The sequence below is a fragment of the Taeniopygia guttata genome, chromosome 15, assembly GCF_048771995.1.
Source record: "Taeniopygia guttata chromosome 15, bTaeGut7.mat, whole genome shotgun sequence".
NCBI classification, from domain to species: domain Eukaryota; kingdom Metazoa; phylum Chordata; class Aves; order Passeriformes; family Estrildidae; genus Taeniopygia; species Taeniopygia guttata.
Window position 1 is genome coordinate 8797725 of NC_133040.1, and position 23614 is coordinate 8821338.

General features: G+C 51.0%; 1 protein-coding gene across 1 annotated transcript in view; it reads left to right on the forward strand.

The window, feature by feature from the left end:
• The first annotated feature begins 8883 nt into the window (after positions 1-8883).
• The window catches only part of MN1 (MN1 proto-oncogene, transcriptional regulator), a 34624-nt gene continuing 19893 nt past the window's right edge, over positions 8884-23614 (forward strand). Inside the window, exon 1 of the mRNA XM_004176581.6 lies at positions 8884-12721. Within this exon, the coding sequence (XP_004176629.5) occupies positions 9286-12721 (3436 nt within the window). The 5' untranslated portion in view covers positions 8884-9285. The remainder of the gene's footprint in view (positions 12722-23614) is intronic.

Here is a 23614-nt window from a genome sequence, read left to right on the forward strand (position 1 = left end):
TGGCTTGTGATTTATAAAGTAATTTGCAACTTGAAATTTTTCAGAACCTGCTTTTTAGACAAGTGCACTGACAGTACCTGTAGAGCATTTTCCAGTGTATCTTAGGCTGGGCAGTGAGGACAGGGTCAGCCCTTCCCTCCAGGAGTACTCCTGCCAGTGCAATGGCTGTTTCCCAGGGCTTCCCTTTGGAAGCCATGCAAGCATTCTGGATTTCACACACAGCAATGGAATATAAGTGTGATTTTAGCTGTTCTCAATTTGGAAATACACTTTGGGAGATGTAGACTTTCAGATACGATGACAGTTTCAGTTGTAGCCCCTGACACGTTTCCCTGCTGTCTGTGAGAGGGTGATGTGTGAGTGCCCCTGGGATAACAGATGCCTCCTGTAGGGAACTTCATAGGGAAAAGGTCTTCAGCATGTTTGAGGAGCTATTCAGAGCAAATAACAGGGGGACATTCACCTAATGCTTGTTAGATCAAAGAAAAAGTATTTTTAAAAGCACTAGTTAGATAAAGATCTATTAATGCCTGGTTTCTTCCCAGCACTTTTGGCAGGGCAAGCCGTGCCTGACTTCCCAGAGGGATCTGATTTCTGTGACCATCAGTGACAGAACATTCCTGCACTGGCACCTTGTCCTGGTGCTGTGCACACTGGCACTGCCACAGCTGCCCAGTGCCTCAGCTGTGTGCTGCAGCAGCCACCCTCCAGCCCCACAGTATTGTGTTTGGTTTCCTTTCTGGGTTAGTTCAGTGCTTGGTTGTCCTGTCCCACCAGGAGGTTGTGTTGGTGAATGCAGAGATGTGGCACACACACACAGAGGTCATTAAGTACCCCTGGAACCCAAGGGCTCAGGTCTCGGTGCTGGAATTTGTGTCCTGCCATTTTTAATGTGTTGCAACACAAGGAAAAGGGCCCTGTGACTTCCATGGATTTGGACTAGTTGTGAAAATTTGAGAGAATCTTGTAGTGAATGTACAATGTTTCCTTTCCTTTGGCAGTCTCTGGTGCAACTGACAAGTAAAGCAGGCGATGAAATTTAATTAAATAAATTTGATCATAAAAAGCTCTGTCTCTTATCTCAGGCACTCACATTTTGCTCCTGAGCTGGTAAAGGCTGCTCTCACCTGGGGCTGGGTTTGGTTTGGGATTTCAGAAGGACTGAAATCAGGGAGGATGCTGGGCTGGCAGAGCTGTGACTGGGCATGAGGAGGGGCTGCAGCTGGGAGGTGACTCCCAGAGGGTGCCAGAGGTGCTGAGGGGTTCCTGGTGTCCCTCCCTGGGGTCCCATTCCTGGGGCTGGCTGAGCTGCAGGCCCAGTGCTGGCTCTGGGCAGGGTTCTGCCTGCTCAGGTTGTGCAATCACCTGCTGCAAAGGAAGGCTTGTAGGGCTCCTTTGGTAAATGCAGAATTGAATTCTCTCTTCATTACCAGCTTGTTTAGCTTCCAGATGGTGAACCAACAGGAAGCAGTGGAAGTGTAACATAGTTTTGATGTAATGGATATGTAAACGTGATGGTTATTCACTGCAATAGACTGCTGGGAACCATATTCCAGCAGTAACCTTTGAAATCCATCACTTGACTGTACACAAGTGTGATCTAAAGGGGACATGTAAGGAATTTGCTCTTTTTCTGGAGGATTTTTAATCACTGAAGAGAAAGGAGAATTATTTCTGTCTTTTACCTTTACATGTAGACTGAGGAATGTCAGGAAAAAAAAAATCCGCTGAGATTTTGGGTCTTTTGGGATTTTCCACCCTCAGTCAATTCTAAATACTCTCTGAGCAATCTGAAAATGTCCTGTAAGACAACTTATTCTGCATTTCCAAGCTGCAGTTGATGCAGCCATGTTTAGCAGCTACATCATGTCCTTGAAAAGCAGTTCTATGATTTTATGGCAAAATCTGAAGCTCGGGGCTGTTGCTGTGGTTTTTATTCAGTTCATACAATTCGAGAGTCTTCTCCATTTAATTTTGTTATAATAAAGTCATTGGGAAATGATTTTCTTTGAAGTTTTGTAACTTTTAATGAAAGTTTCTACTTGCTTGAATCAATATGAAAAATTAATTTTCATCAACAGCATGTAATTGTCAGGAAGCAGAGATTTTCCAGAGTGAAAGACAGAGTCTGGAGGTATTTCTGCCACTGCCCTGTGCCTTTTTTTGCTGGTATGCTGGTACTTGTTCTGATACTTGTTCTGGTGCTATTTCCCCACTTTTGCTAGTTATGCTGGATTTTTAAAAAACCTTTTAGGGGGCAGCAGCACAGCCCCAGATGTGCTGCTGTTGTCCTTTAGGGACAATATCTGCCGTCCATGCTTCAGTGCAGCCTTGGATTTCTAATTGCTATAAGCACAGAAGCCCTAATTTATTTTAAAACTTTATTCCTCAGGTTGGAGACTTGTTTCTTTCCTGAACCCCATCTACCTTTATTCTTTAATTTTTCTCTCTAAAATTACATGGCTTTCTGGTTTAGAATTGCATATCCAAGACACACAAGAAATATGAAATATTTGTTGAACCTGAACAATAGAAGTTCTACAATCCCAACTAAAGTCTTGATAGGTTTATTTACAAATTTCTCTTTTATAAGCTTGGCTTTAGCACCCTCTAGAACAACACCTAATGCTGTTGCTCCTTCTGCAATAGTCTCTGTCTCCTTTGTTTCTCACACAGTCCAAGGTAATGTAAAGAAATGTGATTATCAGGACTTCTGAAAAACCCAGTAGTCACTGGCTAAACTATACCGTAAAAAGAACTGAGTTGCATCAACATGGGAAGTCTCCGAAAAAGACTGGAAGCAAAATAACCATAATTGAAATCTGAAAGCAGCAACTTCATAAAGAAGTAAGCGAAGAGGTGGCTCTTTGTAAATGATGATCTAAAAAGTGTTCTGGGTTGTGAGACCTCATTTCAAATGTATTCATTAAATAATATTTGAATCATTTAACAGTTTGAACTCTACTGCACTGCTAATATCTTCGGGGGATTTTTTTTTCTTCAGTAACAAAGGTGCCTTTGTTCCCGCTCAGTGCTCGGGCTGTGCCTTGGATATTAGTTGGAAACCTGATCACCCAACATCACTCCGAGGCTGCGAGTACAATGTGAGTCGTCTGCAACCCGGATTAAATCAGGCCCTTTGTACAGATGCTGAGGGGCCGTGATGGTGGAGGAGCGATGGTTATGGGCAGCAGGAGATCGTTAACCCTTTGTGCCTCTGGCGGGGAGATGGGAGCTCTGGGGGAGGCTGTCAGGGCAGCCGGGCCAGCTGTGGGGAGCAGCCAGGAGTGCCGGAGTAACTCCTGCTGGAAAGCAAAGCATTCTCCAGGCAGGGCAGGTGAATTCATGCTGCTGGACTGCCTTGGGATGCCTCTTCCCTTCGGTGTGTGGGCAGGGGCACTTGATTTAAATTGGAAAAGCCAGGACTGTGAGCCAAGGTTCACCAGTGGCTGAGGAACGCACGTCGTGCTGTTCAACCTTACGAAGTACTGCGATAATTAATAAACATAGGAGCAGCTTTATTTGAGTTCTGGCCCCTGTGGTCTCGAGCACCCCTGTCACCCCAGGACGAGCAGTGTGTTCTCCAGCAGAGCCAGGAGGTCACGAGCCGAGGGCAGGGAGCCCTGAGCCAGCATCCCCAGCCCTGAGGGCCGGAATGGGATGGACAGCAGTGGTCAGCGGGGCACCGCGGAACGTGGGGGATGCTCAGACACAGCCCTGTGGGAGGTTCTCCAGGAGAACCAGCCTGGTCCCCAGTGGGTGGCCTCCTGAGAACCAGCCTGGTCCCCAGTGGGTGCCCTCCTGAGAACCAGCCTGGTCCCCAGTGGGTGCCCTCCTGAGAACCAGCCTGGTCCCCAGTGGGTGCCCTCCTGAGAACCAGCCTGGTCCCCAGTGGGTGCCCTCCTGAGAACCAGCCTGGTCCCCAGTGGGTGCCCTCCTGAGAACCACTGACTCCCAAACCTGCCCCCAATGGCCCAGCTGCACCCAGCAGGGAGGGAGGCAAGAGCAGGATGGGACCCTGGCGTGTGGCATCCCCGGGGATGGCAGGGTGAGGAGAGAAACCACCAAGTGCTCTTGTGAAGTTAATTCTTAGGGGAAATTAAGTCATCAGGACTTTATAAAACACCCTCTGGCTCTCTCTTTTCACAGTAATTCAATTTATAAGATGATGAAAAATGAATTAACTTCGGTGGTTTTCTGGCATCACCCACAGTGAGCCAGACTTTCCAGATGCTCAAAGATTGTTCTTGCTCCACCACACTTTATAGAAATTCCCACCTGGTTCAAGTTTAGGAAAACAGCAGAACAAAGTTGGTCACATAAACTCCACCATAAAACACCAAGTAGAGTTAAACACTGATTAGCCATACAGAGAGGTGCCATTTTGTTATTTATGTTTCAGTGAGCTATTTTAGGAAACATAAAACTTCTACTTTTCCTGTAGTCAAACTAATTCACTACTTCTGTCTATTTCTGCTGTGCTATATATATATATATATGTATATAATTTCTTTTTTTAAATATCCCTTTCTCAATACCTGACCCTACATGTGTGTTTTAGGGATGGGAATTTGAAGGGGAAAAGTAAAAGCCCAAGCAGTGAACTGTGCTATGGACTGGAAAAATTGCTTTAAGATTTCCTATGTTTTTGCTAATGTACACTCCCAGTGTTGTATGATTTTAGCACTATTCTGTTTTTCAGTCATCCAAATTATATGTTCAGTATAAACATATTTTTGGTGTTCATTATATATACACAAAAGTGCCCCATGTGCTGCAAAAGTTTTCACCAAAGTGGCATAAAGGGCACCCAATATATTAAATTGGCAAAAAAAAAAAAAAAAAGCTTTTTGCAGCAAAGAAAACTCCACTGATATTGTGAAAATGTCATGATCCACACTGGGAAACCTGTAAACCCAAACAGGAAAGATACACAGCTTAAGGTTGTGGCCATGTAAAGGAACTAAAACAAATTGAACCAACCTGGCAGAAGAACCAAACAGGAAAATCCTTATGAAGGGCTAAGTTCTGAAATTGCTGTCTATCCCTATCGGAAATGGCTGAGGTGGTTTTAGTCCCTTAACTCTGTTTATTCAGCTATGCATTTTTAAAAATGGGAAGCAGTAAAGCGTCTGAAGGGATTTGGTTCAGTCTTTTCAAAAACCACATTGTTAGTAAAACTAAGCATGAAATTTTTACACCAGCAAGGTGAATTTCCCAGAAACAGAATGCAAATCAGGTTTCACAGATGAAATTGTCTTTAATCTCAATTACAAACCATTTCACCTCCAGACACTCAAGCAGGGAAGGACAAGGAGTGGCAGAGGTCGGATCACTGGAATCGCCTACAAGTCACTTTTTACTTGGTGCCTCTTAGCAATGTGACCGTGCTGGCAGCAAATCCCTGTAAGGCACCATGTGCAGGGCAGCTCTGCCTGCTCTGGGCACAGCTTGGTTTGGGACCTGCCCAGAACAGAGCCCTTCCATACCCAAAAATCCTTCTGTTCTCAGGAGCTCGAGCAGATGCAGGCAGGCAGACATCCCCAGCTCCCTGCACTCCCTGCACTCACAAGCTCATCTAGTGATTTTACACATTTGCCCCTGCGCCCATCCCACCACCACGTTTGCTGTAGTTTGAGAGACAGGAGGTACAATAGTTTCCCTAAACTGTTCCAGGCAGAAATCCTGAAAACTTTCCTGAAAATGTCAGCTGCCAGATTTGGAGACCTGTCCTTGAAAATATTACAATTCCTTTCACTGAATATCCTTGCTAGGAAGGGAAATCCCTGCCAAGAGAAACCCATCAGCTCTTTTGTGAAGTGGCTGTTGGGAGCCTCTGCTCCAGGGACAGAGCACATCAGCGGGCTGTGTGACACGGAGCAGGGGTTGGTGGCACCACGGAGGACAAGGGAGTGGCTGCAAATGAAGTACCTGAAGCTGCACTAAAGACAGGACACCTTTGGAGAGCTGGGAGTGCAAACACCGCAGAGAAGTGAGCTTGGGTTCCCTCCATGTCAGGGTTTAAGAGGCTCTTGCTAAGGGCTGGCTGAGCTAAAGTGTCTTGAGCATATGGGCTTATTTTGTGCAGTTTCTGTGGTGGTTTCTTCGTTAGATTTTCAGTGGTAATGAGCCCACACAGTAGATTGCTGGAGGGAGAAAAAATCATTCTGAATAGGTTTGCTGAATAATTATGAACTGAGCTGAACTCTTACATTTGCTTACTAATTGTATGGTCCGTGATGTTTTATGTATGATGCATTCATTTTGTTAAAAAGGAATTTTTTTTTTCTTTTTTTTTGCTGAGCAGCAACTTTTCTAAGTGCAAGTTAAACTGCCACAGTGGAAAGAGCTGGATTTAAGTCTGATGAATTGATGTTGTTTGAATTATTTTTTTAAACATCAGTCCCACTATTTGGTTTTCAGAGCTTGCAATATGAAACCCAAAATTGTGCTATTGTCTGGAGAGTTGAAATAAATGAATCCCCTCAACTTTGGATTTGGCAGGCACAATTACTATTGTTAATTTAGAAAATAATCCCCAGCAGCTACAACTATTTAAATAATGCCTTTCCTTGCTTCTCCCAAGATGACCAAAACCCTAAGAATGAAAGTAAAAATATGTTTTGTAAAATACACTTTTCACTGCTTGGTCTGATTCAGAGAGGCTTCTTTCTCCTTTGCTGGGGACTGCGACCCTTTGTGACACAGGTGACCTGACAGTGCTGCCACAGCCCAGGGCCACGCTCCCAGCCCCGTGCTGGACACCAGGAGCTGTGGGGCAGGTTGGCAGCCCCAGGACACATCTCAGGTTAGAACAGGCTGAGCCACCTTCCCACACGCACACCGCGGGCCAGCAGAACCTCGCAGCTGGTATCCGACCTTGCCATTACTGACAGAATACTTAGGCTGAGCTTATTTCCGTGTTTGCCATTGTCCAGCTATGGACACCATGTGGCTCCCACCGAAGTTCGCAGTGATGCTGGGCGGGCTGGGCTAGCCATGGGTGATGAGATTTCCCGTCCAGCGAGACTGCGGCGGCTCCGGGGAGGGAAGCGGGGCTGGGCTCTTGACTCGAGGCGCGGGCTGCAGCCCCGGGGACACCGCTGGGCTACGGGCCGGTCTGTGCCCATGGCGAGCAGAGCTCGGCACGGAGCGGCGGCATCCCGGGGCGGTGCGCTGCCCGCCCAGGGCCCCCAGAAAAGCTGCAGGACGGGCCGAGGAAGGGAGTGGCGGCGGCGCCGGTGCCCCAAGACGAATCCGGGCAGCCGCTCTCGGCGACCCCACCCGACCCTGCCCTTCCGCGGCGAGGAACGCACACGGGTCCCGGCCCGCCCCGTCCGGCCCGACTGCCCGCCGCCGGGGCGGAACGGGGGCACGGACCCCGGGCCGGAGCAGGAGCTCTCTGACCGCCGCCGGGGCGGAACGGGGGCACGGACCCCGGGCCGGAGCGGGCCGGAACGGGGATACGGACCCCGGCCCGGAGCGGGGGCTCTCCGACCGCCGCCGAGGCGGAACTGGGGCACGGACCCCGGGCCGGAGCGGGGCTCTCCGACCGCGGCCGGGGTGGAACGGGGTACGGACCCCGGGCCGGAGCGGAACGGGGACACGGACCCCGGGCCGGAGCGGGCCGGAACGGGGACACGGACCCCGGGCCGGAGCGGGGGCTCTCCGACAGCCGCCGAGGCGGAGGGGGCCGCGGGCACGAACCGGAGCACAGAGCGGGGCCGCCGCGCCCGGCGGAGCCGCGGAAGGCGCCAGGGGGCGCTGTGCCCGTTCGGAAGAGCCGCTCCGACGGCGCGCACGCAGGCGCAGAGGGGGCGCGACGGCGGCGGTCGGAGCCCCGGGCGCGGAGCCGCCTCTGACCCGGAGCCGCGCCGGGTGCGGAGCCGGGCTGCGGGGCACCGGCCGGTGCAGCCGTCGGTCCGGACCGCTGACCCTATACAGGGGCCGGCGGCCTCGTCTCTCGCTCAGTCCCTGCCTCCGTTGCCGCCGTTCCCGTAGCGAGGAGCGAGACATCCCCTTCGTTCCTTTGTGCCGCGGTCGCGCCGCTCGTGCTGCGTTTTCCACCCCCGGTGCCCGCCCCGCAGCTCGAGCCCCGCGCCCCCCTCTTTCCCCCCTTGTCACTTCGCTAAGTAATAATTTCCACGTCCAATTCCATTTCTTCGCCAGTTCTGAAATCTCCAGGCCATCAGCAAGGAGGATAGTTCACATGAAAACTAATTACACAAAATCAATATTTAATCACAGCGCAGCATCCTGATCCTGCAGAAAAAAATCCCGTTAAAACTCTCCTGCCATATACAAACAGTCCTCAGCCGCTTATTTATAGATCTCATTTTTTTTCGGTGGGAGCAATATTCATTACTATTTCTTTAAACTATCGACATGTGCATCCGCGAGCACCTGAAGCACCGTGTCCCGCCGGCGATCTGTGGGCCCCCTGGCCCGGTGGGTGTTTGTCCCTCCGGGAGAACGGGGTAGTGACTCCCCCCGCTGCCGCAGCGCCCGCTCCCCGCGAGGCTCCGTGCGGTGCCCGGCTCGGGGCGGGCCGGCGGGGCCGCTCCTGTTCCCCCTGGCTCGGGGCTGCCGGGCGGGTTTCGCCCCGGCGGGCAGCGCAGCAGTTGGCTCCCCACACCCGCCACTTGCTGCCAGCTCCGGTGGCCCCCGCCCCGTTTCAGGACCCCGCTCCGGGACCCCGAGGTACCGCGCACCTCCCCGTCCGCCCGCGCTCCGTGCGCCGCGGGAGCAGCGGCGCCGCCGGGCACGGGGGGCGGTGCGGGGCGCGGTGCGGGCGGGGCACGGGGCCGGCGGCGGAGCCACCTTAACGGCAGCCCCGCCCCGGACCGCGGCGCTCATTGGCGCAGCCCCGATGGCTGAAATTCATCGCTGAAATGCAAAACTTGTTGCTGCTCCGCCAGCGCTGGGTGAGAGCGCGGCAGCGCGCGGGGAGCGCGGCGCAGCCCTCGCAGCGCCCGCCCGGCCCCGCGCCCCGGCCCCGCCGCCGCCGGAGCGCTGCGAGCCGCGGGAGCGCACGGCCGGCCGGCGATGCGGCGCGCAGCTCCCGGGCGCCGGAGCCTGTGAGCGGCGGCGCGCCGCCCCGTCGGCTCTCGGGCAGCAGTGAGCGGCGAGCGGCGGGGTGAGCGCGGGCGAGCGGCCGGTGCCGGCGGCGCGGCAGGATGTGAGCGGGGGCGGCCGAGTGGCGCGGAGCGGAGCAGCGGGGAGCGGCGGGCAGCGGGACGGCGGAGCGGCGCGGAGCAGCCATGCCCTGCTGAGGAGCCGCGCAGGATGTTCGGGCTGGAGCAGTTCGAGCCGCAGAACAGCGGCCGGAGCGGCGGGCAGGCGGAGCGGGGCTTCGGCCAGCCCGGACTGAGCATGAGCGCGCACTTCAAGGCGCCGGCCTTCCCCGGCGGCGGCCCAGCACCGGCGGACCCGGCCCTGGGAGCGCTGGGCGAGCCGCCCCTCTTGGGCATGAACATGAGCCTGGCCGGGGACGGCTACGGCTTCCCGGGCCGCGGCCCCGCCGAGCTGCACGGCGGCGGCATGCAGCCGCCCGTGCACGGCTTCTTCGGCGGACAGCAGCCGCACGGCGGCCCCGGCGGCGCCCCCCACCCGCACCAGCACCCCCCGCACTTCGGCGGCGGCTTCGGGCCCGACCCCGGCGCCTCCTGCGTGCACGGCGGGCGCCTTCTGGGCTACAGCGGTGCGCTGGGCGGGCAGACGGCGTTCGCCGACGGCTACGAGCACATGGCCGAGGGCCAGGGCGGCGAGGGCTTCGGGCAGCAGCGCCCCGGGACCTTGCCCGATTTCCAGCACCACGGCGCCGGCGCCGCCAGCCACGCCGTGCCGGCGCCCTGCCTGCCCCTCGACCAGTCCCCCAACCGCGCTGCCTCCTTCCACGGGCTGCCGGCGGCCGGCTCCTCCGAGCCCCACGGCCTGGAGCCGCGGCGGCTGCCGGCGCAGGGCGGCGTGGACTCGCTGGAATACAATTACCCTGGCGACGGCCCTGCCAGCCACTTCGAGCTGCCCGTCTTCTCCCCGTCGGAGCCTGAGGGGCAGCTGCCGCACTACGGCGGCGGGCGGCAGGTGCCGGCGGGCGGTAGCTTCGCGGGGGCGCCCGCCCTGCCCCGGGCGCCGGGCATGGCCGTGGCCAAGGCGCACCCGCCGCAGCAGCACGGCGTCTTCTTCGAGCGCTTCGGGGGGGCGCGGAAGATGTCGGCCAGTCTGGAGCCGGGGGCCAACGCCAGGCACCCGCTGATGCAGCAGCAGCAGCAGCAGCCGCCACCACCACAACCACCGCAGCAGCCGCCGGGCTTGCTGGCCAGACAGAACTCCTGCCCGCCAGCCATCCCTAGGCAACAGCAAACAGAAGCCAACGCTCCCAACTCCAACCTGCAGGACAATGGGCCCATAATGCAGAACCAGCATGCACAGTTTGAATACCCTATTCACAGACTGGAGAACAGGAATATGCATCCCTACACCGACCCCGTGTTTAATATGCAGCACCCTCCTCCGCAACAGCCACCAAATCAAAGACTGCAGCACTTCGATGCCCCCTACGTGAGCGTCGCCAAGAGGCCGCGGTTTGACTTCCCCAACACTCCTGGCGTCGAGCGCTGCGCCTCCTGGGGCGGCGGCATGCACGGCCCGGCCATGGAGAGTCACCTTTCCCCGACGGCCTACCCTGGCCTGCCGGGCGAGTTCACCCCGCCGGCACCTGAGGCCTTCGGGGGCCCATTGCCACACGGCGGCCCTGAGCACCCGGCGCTGGCGCAGCGCCAGAACGCGGCCCTGGTGATGAAGCAGATGGCCTCGCGAAGCCAGCAGCGCCTGCGGCCGCCCAGCCTGCAGCAGCTGGGGCATCACGGCGAGGTGGGCGCACCCGGCAGCCTGCCCCCGCCAGCCTTCGAGCGGGAGGCTGGTGGCGGCCGCAGCTTCGAGGCGCCGGCGCCGCACCTGGCCCCCGACAGCGCCTGGTTCGCAGGGCCGCCGCCGCCTGGGGAGCTGCTGCCGAGGCGCTTGGCAGCGCCCGGGCTGCCAGCCGAGGCAGCGCCCCACGAGCTGGGCCTGCAGCCGGGTGGCCCTGCCGTGCTCTTCCGGCCGGGTGCCGGTGGGCTGGGGCTGCAGGAGCCCTTGCGGATGGCAGGCGAGGGGCCAGCGCAGGCCCTGCCGTCGCCCGGCGTCCATCCTCCCTTCACACCCGCGATGGGTGGCCTCTCGCAGCTGCAGTCACCAGGCAGCGGTGTGGCACTGCCCAGTGCCCCCGCTGAGCGCCGTGGCCCCGCGGACTTCGCCGCCCAGCCTGGCTTCCCCTTTGGGGCGGCGGCGCGGCAGCCGGCGGCCCACGGCGCTGCCCCTGCCCTCAGCGCCTCGCCAGGTGCCTACCCACCGCCCCCGCCCGAGTTTCCCCCGCCACCCCCACCACGGCCCGCTGCCAGCAAGCTGGGTGCCCTCTCGCTGGGCTCCTTCAGCAAGGCGGCCAGCAAGGACAATGTCTTTGGGCAGAGCTGCCTGGCCGCCCTCTCCACTGCCTGCCAAAACATGATCGCGAGCCTGGGCGCTCCCAACCTCAACGTCACCTTCAACAAGAAGAGCCCGGCCGAGGCCAAGCGCAAGCTCAGCCAGGCCGAGCCTGACCCGCCACCTGCTGCCCCGGACTACTTCCCAGCTGGGCCGCCAGTGGGTGGGGGTGGCACGGGCAAGGCAGCGGGCACTGCCCCGCTGCTGCCTGCGGAGAGCAGCCTCTCGCCCGGCTACGCGCTGGAGCCGGTGGCCGGCGGCGGAGAGGGGAAGGCGGGTGGCGGGCGGGGTCGGGGTCGTCGGAAACGGGACAGTGGGCACGTCAGCCCCGGCACGTTTTTTGAGAAGTTCTCAGCTGCCGAGGGCGGGGGAGCCGGTGTCAGCCCAGGGCAGCCGGCAGTGCCGGTGGCGGCGGGGGCCCCGCCGGGGGCTGCGGGCGCTGAGCGCGGCGGAGGCACCCCTCATGACAAGCCCCTGACCTCACCGTCCTGGGGCAAGGGCAGTGAACTGTTGCTGGCGGAGCAGCCCGACCTGATGTCCTCCCTGGACAGCGGCATCCAGAGCGTGACCAAGTCAGACGGCAGCTCCCCGCACGTGGACTTTCCCGACGAGGTCAGCACCAGCTATGGCAACGAGGACGAGGTGTCCTCCAGCTCCGACAACGCCACCTCCAAGCCCACCCGTAGCCCGCTGCTGGGTGGTTCGCCCAAGCTGCCCCGTGGGGAGCACGCACTTCTCAACGGACAGAAGCCCCTGGCCCTTGGCCTTCTCAGTACATCTACCTCGACCCCCGACAGCTACGGGCTCAGCACCACGGCGGGCGCTCACCCTGGCACGCCAAGCATGGAGCAGGTGCGGACCCCCACAAGCACCTCGGCCCAGGATGAGATCCATCCCCTGGAAATCCTGCAGGCACAGATCCAGCTCCAGCGGCAGCAGTTCAGCATCTCGGAAGACCAGCCCCTGGGGTTGAAGAGCAAGAAGGGGGAGTGTGCGGGGCAGAATGGGGACAGCGACCTGGGCAGCTGCTGCTCGGAGGGTGTCAAGGGCACCATGAGCACCATCGACCTGGACTCCCTGATGGCAGAGCACAACTCCACCTGGTACCTGCCTGGAGAGAAGGCCCTGATGGAGGGGCAGGAGGAGGACAAGCCCATGGCGCCCTGGGAGAAGCCCAAGCCCCCGAACCCCAGCAAAGAAGGTATCAGTTGTCCCACAGGGGTGCTGGCACAGGGGTAGGGGTGGTTGTGGGCTGCTCAGGGAAGGGGACATGGTGAGGCTGCAGCTCTGGTACTCTGGGCACACACAGGCTCCACCCCTGGTGAGTGCCAGGCACCTTCCCAGTCTGGGCTGGGGCTGCAGGATGCAGGATACTGGGTGGCTCTGTTGGGGGGTGGGCAGTGTCAGGGACAAAGTGTCTGCTGCCTGACTGGCCCAGGTGACAACTGCCCCATGGCATCTCTGCCCCGTCCCCATCATGCCTCCTAGAGAATGGGCAGGTGGGAGTGGTGAGCAGAGGGGCTCCCAGTCAGCCTCACCTGTGCTTCTGGGTCTGGGATGCTGCAGAAAGGAACTGCAGCCTGAGGTTTTGATGAGGGGGCTCCTGCAGGGTCCTACTAAGCATGGGGTGCTGAGGAGGGGGCTCCCACAGACCCTGGTGCCATCTGAACCTTCCAGCCACTTTCCCAGAACTATGACTGAGGTTTTCCCTATCCACAAAACATGAATCTGGTGGTAGTTCTGCTCCTTCAGGTCCAGGTGCCCCCTGCTTGCATTTGGAGCCCACAACAGTATGATACCGAACTGAACGGCTTGTAACTAATTATTTTTGATTTAATTGAAAGGCAGTTTAAAATAAGGCTCTGGGTCTGTTAGTGTAAAACGTGCTTAGTTGACTGATGTTTAATTTTGACATTAGTTGTCATTTTTTATCCTTCCTTGTGTCCAGAGGGCATCATAATTCCCCAGGCTTAGAAAAAAATATTTTAATGGAAACCCCTCTATTATAAAAGCTGTTTAAGATAAGGATGATTATAGATTCAATTGGTTTCTATTTTATCTTATCAAATCCCTATTTTGCAACCTGCCTAGCTGTATATGTGATTGTTACAACGGGTGCACATGCTGTACCTGCTATCTGAGGGCAGGCAGGTTGGTTTTGGTGTGCTAGAAATACATGTGTGCAGATAAACTCATTATTTGTGCCTAGGAAAGGTGATATTCTGATACTACAGTGTAGTTTGAAATTGTTTTCATTATCTCTGGTAGTAGAGACTGACTTTTTACAGCCCTCTATGTTTAGTAATTTTGCTAAGAAAGTTGTTGGTGAAATTAGAAGGGAGCTGGTTAGGAAACTGGGCTGTTTCCTAACCTGGTTCTGGTTGGCTTTGCAGCTTTGGCTTTCTGAAGCGTGAATCCTAGCCCCCACGGTTTGTCTCTTTGTTCATGTTTAATGCCCAGCGCAGGAGACTCTCATTTCGAGCAGAGTGTTTAGCATGCACGGCAGACCCAAGGAAGCCCATCAGCATTCTCCATGCTTCACCCAGGCAAGGACATAAATTGGTTTGTTTGGGGCCCTTCTTTTCCATTTTTAAATGGAGTTGCACACAGCATCCTTCCTGGCCCCTTCTCTTTTATTGTTTCTTGTACACAACATCTAGATCTGACTGGATCAATAGCTAGTTAGCACAAATCACAGTTCCTGTTACTTCTGCCTTGGCAGGCTCAAGCACATACATACGTTCTCTCACACCACACGCACCCCCTTATGTGTGCACTTTCACACACACACAGATACACAGATCTCACCCCGTGCTGTGTTTAGAAATAGATTTTGAAAGAATAACGTCTACAGATCTTGACTTCCTGGGTGAAAAAAGAAATCCTGAGCAGTGATTTAAAAGAAATCCTGAGCAGTGATTTAATTCTGAACAGCACATTTATTAAAAGTGTAATTTGGTTTAAAATTATCTATATTTTGTGTGTGTCATATGGAGCGATGCTTCTGCAGCGTCTTTTTAACAGCACTCCTCCAGTCACTTTGATCACAGCTATTCTTAGTAACAGCTAGTGAAAGAAGTAATTGCTTTCTGGTCGCGATAACCACAATGTTGGTGTTAAAACAGTTCATCACTTGGAAGGAAAACCATTTAATCAGTGTTCCTATATAAGGATATGTTTTAGTTTTTCAGAGGCTTAACATAAAATAGCAAACCAGTTCCACAACAATGCAGAGGCGCTCGGGTTGGTTCATGCTTTAGTCACTTGAGGGATTTGAATGGGCTGGTTCCTCGGATGAGGAAATTTATACAGACTCGCGGAGAATTTACTTTAACTGTTGTTGGAGATGATAAAGATACAATGGGTGAGACAAAACAGGCTGTTCACCTCGGTCAGTAGAAATAATTAAACTTAACATTGCCATACCCCTGAGTGTGTGAAACTGTGTTTAAGAAAAGGCTTTCTTTAGACGTGGGCTGAGATTTTCAACCTTCTCAGTCGGCTGGGATTTGCACCGTGGTGTGTGTTCCAGCAGAAACCCAGTGTCCGGGTGGATGCGCAGGCTCCAGACAGCGCTCCTCCGAATTCAGGCAGTTCCTCGGCGTTCCGTGCTGGAAGGTGGGCACCGTTTTGGGGCTGGGGAGTTAGTGAGAACAGCATTAGACCCGGGGTCTTCCCCAGTGGAGGCTTGTTTGGGGTTTCTGGTTTACACCTGCCGTGAGAGCGGTTGGGGATTTATTCCTATTGTGGCACTGCTGCTCCTCAGGTGCCGGGGAGGTGGAGGAAGGGGAGGTGGAGGAAGGGGCGGTGGGTGTTGGGGGGCAGGTTCCCTTTGGTGCAGTGCTGGGCAATTTTTCCACTGCCTGCCACTCTCAGCCAGTGCCAGGACCAAAGGGTCTGACTCCAGTGCTGGCCATGAAGGAAAGAGCAGGCTCCCCAAAACACAGCAGGATCAGGAACTTCTCAAATACTCTGTTAGTGCGCAGATTATGGGGATAACAACTTGGGTTGTTTTAATGGCTACTCAGATACCTCAGAGGTCACCTTTTTTCCCATAATGGCATTAAAATGATTGGGGGATCTGTGGCAGTTGTGTGAGCTGTGTGTCTGGAGGTTGCTGAGAGCAGACACCGGTGCTGCTGGTGTCCCTGCGAGGTGTGACACTCCGCGCTGGCCTGCCGCGAGCTCTGTGCGTGCGTTCACGTTCCATTTCGGAATGTAGTATTAGTAATGCTGCCTGGACGTGGCTCTGCCTTGAAATGTGTTTTCTGTAAGGAGTTTTCTCTGATGCATCATTTCTTGTACCAACATGTTTTATGTGAAGTAGCTGGTAGGTTTTGGGGTTTTTTTTCCCCTGAAAATGCTTTCTAGAATTTCATGTTTTCCTCTGCCTAGCAGCTGGGAGTGAGAGATAAATAACACTGAGTCTAGAGCGGTTGTCTTGACTTCCAGCACCACAGCTCTAGTCAACAAAGAATAACCTGATCAAATTCACTTAAAAACCTGGGGCCAGTTTAATGGGGTTTTGTTTTTCCTGGTTTGACTGAACCAGAACAATTTCCTCTTCAGTGAAATGTGTATTAGTATTCTTTAGACACCCACTAATTAAGTGCTTGGTGGGGTTTTGGTTTTTAGTTTTCAATTGAAATTTTGAAAGTCCCATGTCAGGTGAAGACATCAGTATGTACCCAGAGCTGTGCAGGTGTTGGTTGGAAAGGAAGGGAGTATATTTTTCTGCTCGGTGGCTGTTGGGCTCGTCAGTCCGGGCTGACGGGCACGTGCCACGCGGCACCGTTAGCCTTCATGTAGGAGTTTTTGTTAATATTTCATTGTTACACCGAACCTGTCACTGGAATGAGCCCACAGGCCAACCCTCTTGCTGGAGCAGTGTGTAACATCTGCGAATTACTAGAAATACATTAACAAAGGTCAAATTTGGTCCAGATGCGGCCGGGAGCCTTTGTTTTCTTTCCCTTTCCAGTGCACTCTGCTGCCTGCTTTATTTTAAATACTGCTTAGTTCTTTTAGAGGCTTTACCAAGAGACTGTGTTTGTTTACCAGGACTGAGTTTGTCAGACCTCTGGTGAGGTTTTTCAGGCACTGAACCCTCGCTGTAAGCAATGTGCTGTGAGCGGCTGTGTTGTGGTGAGCGCTGTGGAAGCGAGTTCAGCAGCAAAGCTCAGCGCCTTTTCCAGCGAGGGAGCTGTGATTCCCGGTGCTGCTTTGTCTCACTGGGCTGCTGAAACTTACAGTTTTAACAATTTAGTGAAAAACGAAGCTATTGCCTTTGTCTTGAAGTTACACAATAAACTCCCCATATATCAAATCTACATCTTTATTAAATCATCTGGCTTAGCAATCAGTGACAGGGGAAGAACGCTCCCATTGCTTATCCTGGGGGAGAGTTTGGTGTGCATTAGATTTGGATTTAATATGATGCTTTAAACTTTTCTAACCTGTCAAAAAAAAAAAAAAATTGGAAGGGTTGCCCCTGCTTGGCCTCATATGAATGATAGAAATTCTCCATTGTTTACCTTGACTGACTATAATTTTTTAATACTTTTTACTAGAAAATGGTTCTGTTTAGAAATATTTTCCTTTGTTTTATAAACATTCTGTTGCAGTGTGCTTGTCGATTTTTATGGCATATATTAGAAAAAGCAAGGGACAGAATTTTCAGTAGTCTTTCCTCTTGCAGTGATATACTGAAATATTTAGTGCAGGAAGTGTGTAAATTTATTGGCATTTTAGTAACAACTGTGGCCACTGTTTGCCTTTGCATCCACTGTCTGTCTGGCTATTAATTTTTGATCTGTAGATTTACCTGTTCTCATTTCAGTGGACAATCTAGCTGTGTTTGAATTAATGCAGATTACCTGCCTGGTTTGCATCCTGGTGCTTCCTTGCCCCAAAGTCTGTTATTTTCTGATGGCCCACTCAGTTGCAAGGCGAGTTTTAATGGGCTTGTTTTGCGCACACTTGGTGTGAGAATCTGTGTGAGATAGACTTCGAGGGAGATGTTTCTTGAAATTGGTGTGTGAATGTGCTTCAGATCTTTATGTATGATGTAAAAGGAAATGAATTAGACTTAGTATTTATATATGAGCTTGGATGACAGCATAGATTTATTTAGATCTGTGATGTATTACACCATGTCTCCTGTTACTTTTTAAGGTACAGTACCTGTTTTTTTTTACCAGTCACCTAGTGGAATGCTCGACCATAGAACTGCCAATAAAATTTTGATAAAAAGTGTTATTAATTAGCTATGTCTATAGATAAAATTTGTTGTTACTTGTGTAGAACAAAGAATAAGGCATCAAACAAAAGTCTAACCTGGAACTAAATAGACTGCTTTTATTTGAACCAGCTGACTTCCAGCCTCGGTAGTATTCTATACCAGGGAAAGGTTTTGGTACAGTAAAATGCCTTTATGTGGCCATATAAAATTTTAGTACTAGACAAATTACTGTACATTTTCAGTCAGTGGTTTCTTGCGTATTTCTGTTAAATCTGAGTGTGAGGAGAGTCTCCTCAGAAAGTGCACAGCCAGTTCTAAAATGGATCTTCAGGTGGCCTAACGTGTATGCTTTGTTAACGCTAAATTTACCGAAATATCAGAAGCCGTTTAATGACATAATTTCTCAAGCACATTGAGAATATTGGAAGAGATCTGTCAAATTGTAGGCAGAGGATCATTCCCTGTTTTATCTCTAGTACAGAATAGACTGTCCTTGTGCGTGTGTTGGACTGGAGCGTGTTGGATGCGGGCGGCGCGGGCGGTGGGCGTCGGGTGCTGGTAGCGCCTCGCCATCGCGCCGCGGCTCCGGCCGGCATCCGCCTCCCTGCCCAGCTATTCCCCTGAAAAATCTACACCCTTGAAAAGAAACGTGTTTACCTGTAAACACATGATTGAGGTTTGCAGGACACTTTTAAGATTGGTGTGTTGTTTATTTTTAAATATGAAATTGTTTTGTTTTTTGAGAGGCGTTTTTAAATGAGAGCCTCTGTTAGTGAGTGGTGTTCAGAACACGGCTGGCTGTGCACCAGATCTTGGGTAAGGGACGTGGGGAATCTTACAGAAATTAAGTAAGTGAAGCTGTGGAATCACCCAGGAAATTCAAGGTCTGCCCTCACCTTCCTGGTCTTGGTTAGATTTCTCAGCTTTTATAATGTGATTCCGAATTTTTGCTGTTCTGTATGTAGACCCAGTTTACACACAGTGATTAGATGACTGGCTTATATAAAAATACTGTGATTCTTTGTAGTTTGCTGCTTTTCCTTTGCCAGATGCTCTTGTGTTGGTGCAGTTAAAACATTCTGAGTTATTAGTGGCCTTTTAATACAAAGGATTTGGGGTTTTTTTATAAATTTAAATATATTTTATGGATTATATGCCAATGTTCCAAAGTCAAATGCCTTCTAAATTTAAAGCTGAGAATTGAACAGCTGGAGGTCTAATCCATTAATTTTTACAAGCTGACTTTCTTAATACTTCAAAGAGAACATCTTAGATGATACTGCTTTACTGTTCCCCTCTTCAGCACCCCTTCTTCTCCTCTCCCTGCCAGTGCCCTCTCCTCTAAGGCTTCATGTTCTGCTCATCTCCTGGCAAATGACAAAAGCATCTGGATGGGGTGAATGCATTTTCCTTGATGTAGTAAGTTTTAAGACTCGATGGTTTAGAAATGTGCCTTTCTTAGTGTTGCACTTTCTACCCACACTAATGCAAAAATACGTGGTCACCACTGTTCTGTTTCTTTCCTGTACTTGGGTTATTTTTTGTAGCAGCACAAGCATTGTCATAGGAGTATTTTTGCTCCGTGCTTTTGAGATGCCTGACTCACACGTAGGGCACATCCCTCTCTGTAGGACTGGGTCTGATCCATTTGGAAGTAACGTTTTCCCAAGTTTTGCCTCGCCCTGGGATGCACGTGTGCATCCGTCCCGGGCAGCTCCCGAGCAGGAGCCGAGTCTCAGCTGCAGGCTGAGGTGCTGCCCAGACCCTGCAGCGGGGCACTTTGTGTCTGTTTGTTTTCCATTCCACCAAATCTGTTTGTGTCTGTACAGGGTTTTAATGTAACACCACCGAGCACAACGCTGGGCGGTCTACGCTTTTTATTAGCTTTTAACATTTGTCCAAAAAAAAGCTTTTTTTTTGGTTTGGTAAGCAGAAATCTGGTTACGTTTAAGTGCTGCTTTGATAGATTTTTTTTTTACATCGAAATAAATACAGTTTATTTGAGTTTAAACACGGACAACATGTGTGGGGGCCTGAAGGGCTCTACTAGCTCTGACTGTGAGCATGGGAGAGGTGTGCCACAGTCCTGCTCCCGTGGCCACTTTGTGTGAACTTTGGGATATTTATCTTTTTTTTATCCCCCTCTGTGTTTGGAGCATTTAAAATACAAAATGAAGAACTTTGGTTTTTTTCCTTTTAACTCTCCTACCTTCACTTCTGACTGTTGGGCCTTTAGGACTTGATCCCCTTGATCCCAGCAAAGCTTGTGATTGGTCAGTAGTTGGAAGACAGCAGGGTTTTTTTGTGGTAAAATATATGTTTTCGGACTTAAGTCTGCATTTAATTAATTTTGTGAATTAGTATTCACAAAATACTCGAAAGCATTCCTGTTGCTAATAGAAAGATCATCCTGAGGCTGGGGAAGCACAGTTAATTGAAAAAGCAGCCATTTGTAAAGTGAAGAAAATTTTAAAACATTTCATATCCTAATTAAGAATGTACTCCTGAGTTAAAATTGAAAATATTAATTTGCTGTGCGAAGCAAATACGTTACAAAGCCCTGGAAGAGTCATATCCTTCCTTCCTCCTTAATCCTCTCCCAAAATGCAGTTTCAGAAGAAAGGCATGACTTTTTTCTTTTTTATAATGTAGCCTGAAACCATTTTGCTAGAAAGATGTAAATTGATCTATTAACATAGGAAATGGAGGTTGGGCTGGGGTTATTATCTGGTCAGAATTTTAGGATCTCTTTCCTAGAAAAATCTTCCACTAATTTTTTTTTTTTTTTTTTAGAGGGAGGGAGGGTTGGGTGGGTGGGTATAATATTCCTCCATAATGGCATTTAAAAGCCTTTTGGTCTCAGGTGAGAGCAGTCAGAAGAGGCAGAGGATGCTGGAGGTGAGGCTGCAGTTGGGAATGGGCAGGGAGGGGATGTCTGCACAGCGCTCCTGCTCCTGCTCCCACCAGGATGGCTCGGTCAGTCCAGGCATCACCATCGTCCTTATGGAGATTGGGGTCTACATGTGATTTAGGGTGCAGCAGAGCCCATATTCAGGTCCCACTTTAGGATTATTTTTATTTAAGATCATATTTATTGCACTGTAAATTGCCACGGTGCTTCAGAAACCTGGGAGTTGTTCCCACTGCTAAAGATTTACCGTGCATATGAGATAAAAGAGGTGTTGTTGGGCCGGGCAGCTGCCGGTTCATCACCAGAACATGGGGTGGTGCCACCAGGGCTTGGCCACCTTGCTGGTGAGGTGCACAGTGGAACTGGAGGGCACTTGGTACCCAGCAAAGGCTGGCACGCCTCTGCTGAGTGCTGCTGGGTTGGGAGGCGTGTGTGAGCAGGGAATGAAGGGCTGGGAGCATCTCATCCCACCTGGTGATCTCATTTCTACGTGGATTCCTTGTTTGGTGAGGGTGGCGCGGCTGTACTGCCCTCTCCAGGGCAGCATTTCTCCTCTCGTGGAAAAAATAAACCCAAACCCCAGTTATGGCTCTTCTAATCTGTGTGTGAGTGAATTTCTAAATAGGTTTGTGAGTCTTAGCAACAGGAAAAAAGACCTAAATGTTTCAGAAGTAGTTTGGTGCAAGGTTTTCACCAAAGGAGGGCTTCTCCTCCCTGCTCCCCTGTGTGATGGGAGAGGAGGACCCAGACCCCAGGTCTGAGCTGCCCAGTAGGTCACAACCACCTGATGTGACTTATTCCTGGGGTGGTACTGAGCTGATAATTAGAAAAAAGATGTCTCTTAGACCTGCCAGGCAGCTCGGTAACTGTTTGCATCTAATAATATTGGTATTTTTGATCGGACTCAATTGTTTTAATTTTTATTGATGCCAAATATTAGGCAGAAAAATGTTTTTTGCCTAGTCTGAAAAGTAACCCAGAATTTCAGAGCAAATGCAGTTTTAAAAGCAAAAAGATAATAAATGGGCCTATTGATTGTATTCTACAAAAGAAAAAAAGGAGTTCCCCAGTAATTGTAATAAAAGCTACCACAATCTACGAGACAATAATTCTGAAACCCTTTAAAAATAGTATTATTATTCAAAGTGCAAAGCAGCTGGTATTTTATGAGATAACAGATTTTATTGTTGCTGGATATAGGGTCAAACGCTTGCAGCACATTTTTGATTTAAACAAACCAAAAACACAAATGCTTTTTTGAAGATAAAATCAGTAAGATTTATTTCCTTTTTTCCTGAATGCTATAGTTCCCTTCTCTACCTCTAAATATAGGCACATACTTTTCTTTTTGTGCTGGGAGAAACCACACGCAGCCCAGCTCCCTGTGCTCTCCCTACCATGCCGTAGTTCTGGAGGCAGAGGAAGAACAAGGGCTGTCCCAAGTACAATTCAAATCTCATATGAACTACTTTGAAACAGGCAGATTGCAAAAAAGGTAGAATAGCAAAACATTCCTTCATTCTGGATTATTACTGGAGTTTCATCCCATCATTTGCCAGTTCTTTTTGCTGTTGGCAGGGTGGGTGCGAGTGTGATGTCTGGAAAATGTGCAGAGGAGCAGGGCAGTGCTGGGGAAAGCTCAAGGGCAGCAGCCCTGGTGATTTGGGTGAGCTTTGCTTTTAAACTCTGTGCATCAAAGGCGTGTTGTATGTTACATGATGTAGTTTATGTTCTGTGTCCTGATTTTATTCATTTTAGCTGAGGTGTGAATGGGAAAGGCAGAAGGGAGTTTGCTGCTCCCAGTGCTCTGGGCCCCAGGGCAGGTGACCACAGTCCTGACTCTGTCAGGGCTCCTGCTGGTCCTGTTGGTACTGCAGGACAACAAACAACAACTTCGGAAATGTGAGGTTTTAACAACACAGTGAAGTCTCACTCCAAATAATTTTCCAGATCCTCTAGTGTTTTGTGTAGTTTTCCTCGAGTGGCTGATGCCAATGGTGCTGGAGTATTTCTCTTAAGGAAAAAGAATAGATAAAATATCTCTTTTTTTGAGCCAGACACGTGTGAGCCTCAGAGCTGGGAACGTGCACTGGGAGATTGTGATACAATTACATTTTATGTCTACCTATTAAGCATAATGAAGGGTTGGTTGCTGGCCTTAAATTTGGAAAGAGCTTACTGTAGAGCTTAAACCAGAAGTAGATTCCTGTAATTACTGCTTTGCCGTGCGGAGTGTGGCGAGGTAGAGGGAATAAAAACTGTTCATTGTCCAATTGTATTTCCATAACTGCTGCACTTTTAAATGCCTGTTTTGAAAGATGAAATTTTTGTTATACTAATTTTCTGAAGTAAGCTAATAAAAGCCAATGCAGAGAAAAAAAAAAAAAAAGAGGTGAAGAATGTCAAATGAACAGTGCTTAGAAAACACGGAGCTTCAGCTTCTTCAGTGAGCCCTGTTGCGGTGCTTGAAAAGTCAGTGGCTTTGTTTGTTAAACACAGGGCCACTGTGCTCTTGTGGTTTGGGTTTGCTTGAATATGAGATCCTTCATGATGAAATTAAGAATTTAAAAAACTTTCAATTTTATGTTTGCTTTTCTTTGTACTAGATTAGGCAAACAGGGTAAAACTCGAAGCAGTCAGTTCTGAAACTGCTTTTGCTTTTACTTGACGTTGTTCTTGCTGTGTGATGGCAGTATGTCAGGGAAACTTGGATCCCAGCATCAGTTGTTTGGAATTATTGTTTGGATTATATTCAGTTTCAAATTGTATGAAACTGTAGTGAGAAATGAGCATTTGTTTATGCTGATTAAATGAGTCTTTCATAGCATACACTTGTTTTGGTTGTACATACTAATGCATGTTATAGCTCAGAATGTCCATTTTTTCAGAGTGATAACACAGCCCCATTCTGCTCTTTGTGTGCATTTGGGACTGGGAACTGC